This window comes from Neltuma alba, unplaced genomic scaffold (genome assembly GCF_004799145.2).
Source record: "Neltuma alba isolate B1F8T4 unplaced genomic scaffold, ASM479914v2 tig00012137_pilon, whole genome shotgun sequence".
NCBI lineage: Eukaryota > Viridiplantae > Streptophyta > Magnoliopsida > Fabales > Fabaceae > Neltuma > Neltuma alba.
This window is the reverse complement of record NW_021636687.1, coordinates 93,554-104,484: the sequence shown is the minus strand read 5'-3', so window position 1 is coordinate 104,484 and position 10,931 is coordinate 93,554. Positions and strand designations below refer to the sequence as shown.

The window sequence follows — 10,931 nt, the reverse complement described above, 5'->3', positions numbered from 1 at the left end:
TATTACTATTCCTTTTATTGCTTTTGTGGGTGTATCTGGACTCCAAACAACTTTTCCCCCATTAGCTTTTTTTTGTTGATTTCCACAATAGATACAGAAAAGGATAACCACTGAAAAGGTAAATATATATTACCCTTTGGTCCTAAATATAAAAATCATTTTGTAGTATAATTTATATTACAAAATAAGTCTTATATTTAAGACTGGAGGAATATATATATCTATATACTAATGGTTCATTACATCTCATTTTCTTTTCTGCTAAAATTTGTTTAAGAAATCAGAAAAGAATAATATAAAAGCATGAAAATGAACTGAAGATCTTGATATTTTATTAACCATTTTCATAAGATCGAGCTCTATCAAAAATCATAGATGAAAAGAAGGCAGAAAATGCCACAAACCAAGAGTTCATCACCTCCATATGATGATGATCTGATTAATTAGCCACCTTTCAATATTTGTAAATTAGTCATAAAAACTCTACTTAAAAATTTTATTTTATTTTATTGATAAGTGGGAAAGATGACAGGCCAAAGCTGAAAACACGCGACAAACGTTTGAAAATTTTATATTTTCAGGATTAGGTTTTTTCAGTAAAATTGAATTCTTACTGGAGAATCAATTATCGGTGGCATCTAGAAGAAAGTGACTTTATAATTATTAATCACCCAAGTTTGAGTAGTGGAGTACAAAAAGCCAGAGTAGTTGGTCAATTATATATAATTTTTTTGGGCCAGAGGTCAGTCAATTATAATTTAGTTACGATCCTTTCTTTTTAGTTTAGTCCTGCTATATCATTCTCTTGCCTGCCGTTTAAATTAATGATATATACATCTTTGATGAAGAAAAATAATTTCCCATCTGTTCCCAATTATATAAAAAGGACAACAGTTTTATGAACGGGTCCCTGTATATAATTTTTTAATTTTTAAGGTCTTCTTTTGTGATTTTTTCCTTGAAGAATGGAAAGTCTTTAAAGTTGCATCAATTATCAATTTGGTCCTTAAAATTTAATATTTGTCATTGACTTCCTCAAATTTATCTTATTGATTTGGTCTCTCAAGTTTGTCTCAACTTTTAAAATAAAGGAAAGCATGCATAATGATAGAAGATTTACTAGAGAGAGAGGCGCACAATGATGAAAAACTTATATTTGGCTTAAATGAGATATTATTTCTTGTCCTTCATATAAAACCAAGTTAACAAATTTGAGGAGACAAAAGAAGTTATTAAATTACTTTAAAGTATTTATATATTGTTTTTCTCCAAATTAATTCACCTCACTTATAAATTAGCATATAATCCAATGATATATAAGTATTTTATAGAGATTATATAACATATGCCATGATTAAGTAATTTAGTAACTTTTTTAATTTTTATAAATTAGTCAATTAAGTCTTATATTAAGAACTGGAAGTACTTGGTCTAAGAGGGATTTTCTCTTTTCCTTTTTGAAACTCCTTTCCTCTCCCAAACATATACTTAAGATCTCTATCTTGTTGATATATATCATGTTATACTTTGTTTCTCCTTTTACGATTCTATGTATTAATAAAGCACAAGGTATCTGCAGTCACAGTCCCATAGGTTGAAATCCTCATTGCACCCCACTTCCAACACTGAAAAAAAATAACAGAGAACCCATAGAGTGAGGCCTTCCATTTCAACCAGCAAATTAATTGAAGTGACTAATTTTGAAAGAAAGACCATCCATTTCAAGCCAGAACCAAGTTGAGGCCATTTGAAATTTCTCATTTAGGCCAGATGAAACTGAATGCCACAGAGACATGCCAGCTTTGTTCTTGGAATATTTTTTATGATTAAGAAAATTAGTTAAATTAGTTATTTGTAATAAATAGGTGTTGTTTTCCTTAACAGACCCTTACTAACCATGTGTATTAGTTAGAACTACCATTTGATGAAATCTTTAACATGTACAACTACTATCTTGAGAAAATAAATAAATGTAAGAAACAAAATAGATTGAGGTCTTATATTTATAATCAAATTGAATGTCGAAGTCTTTATTATATTAAGGACCAGAGGTAGTATAATTGAAGTATTGAGTGATTGTGGCCGTCCAGAAGACTCGAGTAAATTATTATAACAAAGTGAACCTTGCTAATTACTTTTCTTGCGTGATGATTTAGCAATTTATTTTCACTAAAAATTGCATGAAAAGATCATGCTTTTAGAACTATAAAAATGCGGAGTGATTGAGGATATTGATGGCAATAAGTAGGATTAATAATTAATTAGCACTTAAGAAAAATTGTGTAAATTATATGAAGAGAGAGAAACGAAGGGCTATTGAACGGGTCAAATAAGACACAGGCGAAAATTTCCACGCTAAGCGACGACTTGACTATGCCAATGGGAGCACCTAGACTTTTGCCAACTCTTAATTAGTTATTTTTCTTTGCAAAATTTTAAAATTATTTTTAATAAAAGTTATTAGTTAGAGCAGTTTAGTTACTTGCTAAGAAATTTTTATATTTAATTAGCAATATTAAGTGAAAGAATTAATAATTAAAATAAAATATCATGAAATATGTTAAGATGTTGTATTAATATGAATCAAATGCGAGCACCCTTGTGGCGTATTGGCGTGTAGAGTGCCATGGATCTCTGTAAACTAAGCACACTTTATTGAATGATGAAGACGTTTATGAAGAAAAAAATGATGGAGATTAAAGACACAGAACTAAATATTAATAATAACATAGAGTGTACACACTAAGCAATAAGGCCATGGATCCCTTTATTGAATGATTCGAAGTGTCGGTAGGGAAATAGATTGTTCTAACTCTCTGCTGCATGGCACAGCGCAATTGAAAGGCTAACAACACAGATTAGGAGCAAGGTGGTAAGGGACCACCACAGAGTCCTGAATTATTTGCATAACTCTCAGCTGGGACTTGTGGAAGGTTTGGAACTGGACCGGTCAAAAGATTGTTGGTCACTGTAAATGTCTTCAGCCTTGTAAGGAAGGTCAATTCTCCGGGAATTCGCCCACTGAGTTGGTTCTGATCGAGTTTAAGGGAATTCAGATAGCTGCAATTTGCAACGCTGTTGGGGATTTTCCCAGAAAAATTATTGGAAGATAGATCAAGAGTTGTCACAAATGGAAGAAGAACATCAATATCCGCAGGAATTTTCCCAGAAAGTGTGTTCATTGACAGATCTAATCCTGTTAAGCTGGAGCAATTTCGAATGGCACGAGGAAACTGGCCCTTGAGTGCCATGTTTGACAACTTGAGATTTAAGACCCTGTTCTCATCAGGGTGCCAGCATTCAACCCCAGTGAATCTGCAGATAAATCCTTCTGTGATGTTGTTGAAATCCCAGGAAGACTTCAAATAACCATATGGGTCTTCAAGTGAATCTTTTATGCTTTTCAAGCAGAAGATATCAGTCGCAGTCCCGAAGACCATGTTACAACTCAACAGCAACAAAAAATTAATGGCAATAATATGAGCGCCCAAAGTTCGGCCACTCAGAATCATCTTCAACCACGATCTCAAACCCAAGCCAACCGAAAGGAATTAATATAATCTGGATATTCTTGCGAAAACGCCCTGAAACACATTTAAAAGAGGTTAAAAGAACAGAAAAACCAGTGTTATTAACGGCAGCAGAGAAATTAAAAGAACACTATTTAAACTTGAGTCACGATCGGAATATTCAAAAACCAACTCGGATTGAATAAATATTCACTCACCTGAGTTATCTCAGAATGCAATTCAGGAAAAAGGACGACGCATGCGGAGCTCCAGAAGATGTATATATTAGTGGGTAAGCCGACGTGTGAGAAGGTTTGAATAGGACCAACATCCATTGAAAAGTCGAAAGACCGACTTTTAAACAGGGAATTTTTTTGAGAATATAATTCTCTTAGTCTCACACCCACGCATAAGCATTATACACATGCATACAGATTCAAAACTTCAAGTGAAAATTTCTTAAAACTGATTCTTTGATCTGATCAAGCGATTACTAAAATGATATAATTCAGTATGGACTTATCGTGGGCCAGAATACTGGGAGTAAATTATTATAACAAAGTTTTTAAGCAGTTGATTTGCAAATAGAGCTTTGCTAATTTTTCAATCGAAACCATACGCGAGATTATTTTATAATTTATTCTCATTGGATCATGTTTTTTTTTTTTTGGCGAATGATAAGGTCATGTTTTTAGAATTGATAGCAATATATAACATTATTAATTAATTCGTGAGAAAAATTGTGTAAATTATATAAAAAAAAAAGGAAAACAAAAAAGCTATCAAGCCAACAAGAATTGGTCTGGTTAATAAAAAGTTGACTTATAACCCACGAGATCATAAATTCAGATGTCACTATCAATGTGAGAATCTTACTTGTAGGCGATCTTTAAGTACCGATCTAAGTGCTCTCAGTGTCTAGCAGCGTGTCTTGATTCTGGTAAACCCCAGAGACCAAACTGACCTAGACTTTGAAAGTTTTATGTATTAAAAAAAAGAGAAAGAGGAACAAAATGCGATGAGACAAAATAAGGAAGGGCCAAATTTTGCACGCTAAGGGACGACGCCTTGACTGCGCGAGTGGGAGCATCTAGCCTTATGCCCACTTGTAGTTAATTTTTTTTGGGTAAAATTCTAAAGTTATTAATAAAAGTTACTAGCTAAAAGACTTTGATTAATTAGTTAAAAATTTTTATATTTAACACTTAGTACTAAAAATGATGCCAAAAAAAAAAAAAACAACACACCTAGTACTAAAATTATCAGGTGGAAAATAAATGCTTTAAACATAACGTCGTTATATTTTAAAACATGGCCGGTGTATTTAGATTATATAAGATAAGAACCAAGAGAAGTAATATAATACAAACTGAACAAGCATTTTTTTGGGTCTAAAAATTGAACAAGCATAAGGGCGGTAAGGTTTGAATAAGGTTGGGTGCATTAATATTGTATGGAGTATTTTATTAGAAAGAAACATTCATTGAAACGTCCAAAGAATGAGCTTTAACTTTTGAATATAAAATATCGAGGTCAGAAAAAAAACTTTGGAATAAAATAGAAATATTTGATGTTTTGAATACCTTGGAAATATATTTTAATAGCACATACTTTTCTAAGCCCTACGCATACGTGTCACAATTGCATTGGCCACAAGATATAAGACTAAATCCAGGAACTTTTGACATCTAGTGCGGCTCGATTTAATTATCTGCACTTAAGGATCGATCCCGCAAGAAGAAAACAAAGTGGAAAAGAAAGTTTTATTAGCATAAACAGTGCAAAAGCAGAACCATTTAGTGCCAAGAGAACACTAAGCCAATCGAAAGTTCATCAGACATAAAAAAGTAAGCCAATCGAAAGTTCGTCAGACATCAAAAAGTAATCATTCGCTTAAGAGCGAGGCAAAACTTTCACGAGCACATCAGCGAAAACCTTAAAAAATTCAACTGGATTTTCAGACAAATATAGTGATATTAGAGCGGCGAGAAATACCATCGCCACCGGGAACAACCCCTTAGGAGTGGAATACGAAGTCGACGGGCGTGGGGCTGATGTGACCAAGCTTCCATCACTTGGCGCTCTCGTATTTCTTGATGAGCGTCCAGTTCTGACGACCAAGCTCGAAGAAGAAGAAGAAGAAGCGACATTGAAATAGCCCCTTTCCCAGTTATCTAGAATCAATTTCTTCTTCAAACAAAAAACATGGTAGCAATAGTTCCCACATGAGGACGCGTAGCACCAACCTCTGAAGGGCCCTTTGGTCGCCACATTTAGATCCTTCCTCTTGCATTTATCACACACGGAGTTGGAAGGCACTTTGTCCTTAAGTTTCAGCTTCATGCCACTATCAGGATCAGAAATGGTTCTCTTAAGGTTCAGGCAACGAGGGTGCAAGTCATGCACGTTTCTGCGCATATCATGATACAGAAACCCTCGGATGTCGCACCCACAAGCATCGCACAACCGGCGGTTCGGTCCGCCCGGAGGTTTCCGGAGGAATTGGAATTCGCAGTTACCCATGAATTCATGGGTTCTGGGTGGATCGTCGGGGCTAACATTGAAACACAGCTCGTGAAGGACGAAGGGACAATTCACGGCACATTGGTACCTTGGACCTAACCCATGTTCTTTGCATCCACTGCACTTAAATCGCTTTTCTTCTTCGTCGAGATTGAGCCTCAATGGGTGGGGATGCCATGGGTGAGCCATCATTGTCTTCTCTCAGAAATCACTTTCTATTTGTCGCCCCATAAGCTAGCTTGCTTCTAGCCTTCTACTTCTTAAGACTTTCATGATCGATCTGGTTTTTAGCGAGCTTTATTTCTGGTCAACCATGGCGTCTTGAGATTCTCCCTCTTATCGTATACTGCAGATCGTCGCTCGACCGCACATGTTCATTCTTTTATTAATGTACTACGTGCTTTAAAAATACATTATATATAATTCGGTGCCCAAGATGACAACCAGTTGTTTCTTCATATATAAATAAATTACTGATCTGTCATCGCTCACAGCATTGTCATATCAAAGCAGCATTTGTTACTTACCAGTAATACCATCTCCTTATGACAAGGGCAAAATATATCATATCAGTGTTTGCTCAACTACCCAAAACTATATATATATATATATATATATATATAGGTTGCTTCAGCTTGTAATCCGGGGGGGCTTTAACTCAGTGTGTTGACTTGCCCTCTTGAGATTTGAGCCAGCCTCAGATCTCTTAGCTCCTACCCACACGACAGGCAAGGGCCTCTAATAATACCCCCTTCTAATGATCCAGCTTCTATCTATTGGGTAATATCTTGATATCCTACCAACAAAAAATAGTGCAATATTAAATTTTTAACTAATTTTCAAAGAAAGAAACAACCATAAAATTGTGCAGTTTTAATTTATTCGCGTGAAAAAATCTTTAAAAAAAATTCAAAACTCATCATGTTTCTAAGGTATCAAAATATTATTCATTTTTGTACAATACAATGATCAAAAGAAGAAAAACATTTTAGAGGTTAGAGCATACATTAGGCCCCTTCTCGTTCTATACATTTTTATCTCAACGTATACATTCTACGTTTAAAATAGGAAGGAGTATGTATTGTCTTTCTTCAAGTTATCCAAACAAAAAATATCAATATCAATTTAATATATATTTTATTTGATTAAGGTTTTTCCCTTTCGAGGCTTGGTGCAAAAAGTTTTTGCCTCCCCCAACAAGTGCGCTTCCTAAGATTTGAACTTGTGTTCTTTTTCTTAAGAGGCAAGGAAGGCTACTTACCACCTAAACCAACAGCTTGTTGGTAATATATATGTGCATGTGTGTGTTTCAAGATCTATAATAAGCTATGATGTTCGAAACCGAAATAGTACTGTTTACTTCAGCCTCGACATGATATTTATCATATAATGCAAGGGAAAATGTTTGGGATATGAAAAACTTATCAATAAGGTACTTATTTATTACAGTTTTAGTATTGTAAGTTATTTCACTTACCTGATTTTCTATTCATGGGTTCCAATGATGCTCCAAAGTCCTCGATTTACATACGGATCGATATATTTCTTCGCATTCCAAACTGAAAACGTTTTATAAATATACCAACAAAATTAAAAAAGAAATGAATCTGGACTTAAACCTGAAATTTAGTGGAGGAGGATCCCGCGAAATAGAAAACAAAAGTGAAAGAAAGCTTTATTAGCTTAAACAGTGCAAAAATAGAACCAACCACCAAGACAACACGAAGCCAATTAGCAGAGACTTGGATCAATTACTGGCTATCACAAGTTCGTCAGACATAAAAGAGTAATACGAGCAAAACTACAGGATTATGAACAGCTAAGTGGAGTTATTGGATCTCCAAATAGAACTGATATTATAACCCTGAGACCTAACTTTACCATTTTGATCACTCCACAATTGAAAAATGATGTCTATGGCCTCAGCGAAGCTCTTTTTGCCAAGAGCCCAAAGAGCTTGTGGTTTACGAGACGAATCAAACATGTCTCTCTTAAGGCTCAGGCAACAAGGGTGCAAGTCAAGCTTGTATCTGGGATATTGATCATCATACAGAAACCCTCGAAAGTCCCTCGCGCAAGCATCGCACAGACGGTGGTTCCGTCCACCGGCAGGTTCCCAGAGAAATTGGAATCGGGCTACCCATGAATTGATGGGTTATGGGTGAGTCCGTAGGACGAGCCTTGAAACACACTTTATAAAGGACGAAGTGACAATACTTTGAACATTGGTACCTTGGACCAAACCCTAGTTCTAGCTGACACTTACATCTGGTTCTTGATACCGAGCTTATATATATAGTGCTCCTTCTGGTCATAACCTTAATTAGCTTCTTGAGCTATCTCTCTTTTTATATCGTTCGTTGCTCAATATTTTTCCTCAAGTCTTCAGTTTACTATTTAGTCGACTCACATATTCATTCTTTTATTAATGTATTACATGCTTTTAAAAAAAGTGATAATTCGGTGCCGTGCAGAGGATACCAACAAGTTTTTTTTTTTCCTTCACAAATAAATATAGACCACCGATACATCGTCATGCGGGTTAGGGCATTGTCTGATTAAATAAGCATTTGCTACCTATCATGTCTTTGGTGGTATCACGTGTAATCGAATTATGTGCCACTTCTTAATTGATATATATGGTTGACTAAAATTGATATGCATCAGTCTTTGTTTAGGCTCTTGGTGAATTACTGAAAAATGTTTAATACCCTTGATGACTTAATTATATAAGGAACCCATAATTCTTCTGGTGTCTGATAATAAGGACTAGAATGGTATAATTTTCTCACTAATATATATATTCAAAATTTAAATGAGAAAAGTGAAAATTTCTTCTTAGAATATTGCTGAAAAATGTTATTAATACACTTGCTGACTTAATTATATAAGGACCTCATATTTCTTCTGGTGTCTGATAATAAGGACTAGAATGGTATAATTTTCTCAATAATATATATAAATTCAAAAGTTAAATAAGAAAAGTGAAAATTTCTTAGTATCGGTGCAATTTTTTCCAATGTCCCCCAAGGGACAGTGAAAATTTCTTAGAAACTGATTCTCTAGTCTGATAATGAGATTACCAAAATGATATAATTGAAGCATTGAGTGATTATTGTGGCGCCCAGAAGAGAGAAGACTAGAGTAAATTATTATGGCAAAGTTTTAAGTAGTTGAATTGTAAAGAGAGCAGTTACTAATTTTTCATTTTCGCGTAATTATAGGCGCAAGACGATTTTATACTTTTTTTTTTTCAATTGAAAATTGTATGAAAAGATCATTTTCTTAGAATTATAAAAATGCAGAGTGGTTGAGGACATTGGTAGGTCCATATATGTTACAAAACATCAAATGGGACTAATTAAAAGAGAAATGACAGATTAGTAATACTCTCCTCTTGACTCTTGAGAAAGGAAAAGCCGTCGGATGGGTCAAATAATAGGGAAGGGGCCAAAATTTCCACGCCAAGGATGACTTGTGCGAGTGAAGGCACCTAGATATATGCTTTTCACAACTTCAAATAGTTATTTTTAAAAATTTTCAAAATTATAAACGTTATTAATTGGAGGAGTATTATTAATTAATTAAGAAGCTTTATTGACAATATTATTAAATATACATGGTGTCCTTATCACAAGAATTACATCTCAAAGGAAATAATGTGTATTAACTGAGTAAGGGGAAGTGCCAGAAGGTTTGAATAGCGTTAGGTTTATTTCTTCATGTATTTTATCAGAAAAACATATTGATTGAAAATTGTACAGAATGACGTTAATCTTTCAAATAAAATAGAAATATTAAATTAAAATGGAGTAAAGGATGGAGAGCTTCTAGCTAGCATGAGTATGTAGTCAGTTGGTTTTGTGCACAAATTTTTATATCTTTATTAGGCATAAGCATATTTGTTGCAAGGAAGATATCTCTGAAGTTACATCCACATCATCTTTTCTTGATTTTTGATCAATGGCTTAGATTTTAAATTGTAAAGTCATCGTCTGTCAATGGCCAATGTAGGGTTGTTCCTTCCTCCAGTATTCTTACGTGGACAACTCAGTGTTGCTATTTTCATGGTTAGAAGTATGACAGGCCTTAAGATATTAATATTGGATTCTTAGAAACTAGCAACAAACATAACAACAAATGTGATGTATACAGACACCTTTTTTTTTTTTTTTGCCAACAGGTACACAAAAGCATTTCAAAACATGTTGTTAGAGTAGTAAAATTATGTATCATATTTATAAAAGCTACAATAATTTTGCTAATTTCTATGTTGCAAACTGTATTAATTCCCCATTATTACACTAAGTCTAATATTTTAGAAACAAAAGAACAAGGTTTTCCTACAAAAAAACAGAACACAAGTCATAACAAAGAAAGGCCAACAAATCGAACAATAAATATTGGGTACAACTAGGTTTTTCAAAACGTGATTTCAACTTGATGTAAATACTAATAGTTATTTCCTTTGATGATGTAAAAAGTATTGACTTAATAACCCGTGATTGCACGGGTACGGCGTCTAGTTATATAAGAACCAGCCAAGAAGAAGCGTATATAAACTGAACAAGCATAAAGTTGCGAGAAGGTTTAATTAAGGTTAGGTGTATATTAGAATGACACGTTCATTGAAAACTCGAAAGAGCGAGCTTTAACTTTTGAATAAAATATTGAGGTCCCAAAAAACTTTTGAATAAAAGTAGAAATATTTAATGTTTTGAATAACTAGGAAATATATTTTAATAGCATATATTTTTCTATTCCCAAGCCCTACTTATATGTCGTGATTGCAAAGACACAAGATAAGACCAAATAACTTAGTTTTTTTAATTTAAAAAATCCATTCGTAATGGCCTCCACTTTAAATTTTATACTACGTTGTAATTTTAATTTTTTAAT

At 33.9% G+C, this 10,931-nt stretch overlaps 2 protein-coding genes across 2 annotated transcripts; both read right to left on the bottom strand.

Annotated features, from left to right (window-relative positions):
* Positions 1 to 2,677: 2,677 nt before the first annotated feature.
* On the bottom strand, positions 2,678 to 3,551 carry LOC114723421 (probably inactive leucine-rich repeat receptor-like protein kinase At5g48380; the record flags this gene model as incomplete). The annotated part of the gene is made up of 1 exon (XM_028909614.1): positions 2,678 to 3,551. A coding segment is annotated over one exon (693 nt), but the record flags the coding sequence as incomplete, so codon positions are not given.
* Positions 3,552 to 5,402: 1,851 nt separating this feature from the next.
* On the bottom strand, positions 5,403 to 6,221 carry LOC114723403 (uncharacterized). Its single transcript, XM_028909596.1, has one exon. It carries the CDS (start codon positions 6,219 to 6,221, stop codon positions 5,403 to 5,405), a length of 819 nt encoding a protein of 272 aa, XP_028765429.1.
* Positions 6,222 to 10,931: the final 4,710 nt, after the last annotated feature.

Bases quoted from the DNA above. Each gene is read 5' to 3' on its own strand.
- LOC114723403 (XM_028909596.1), bottom strand. From the start codon at position 6,221: ATGGCTCACCCATGGCATCCCCACCCATTGAGGCTCAATCTCGACGAA.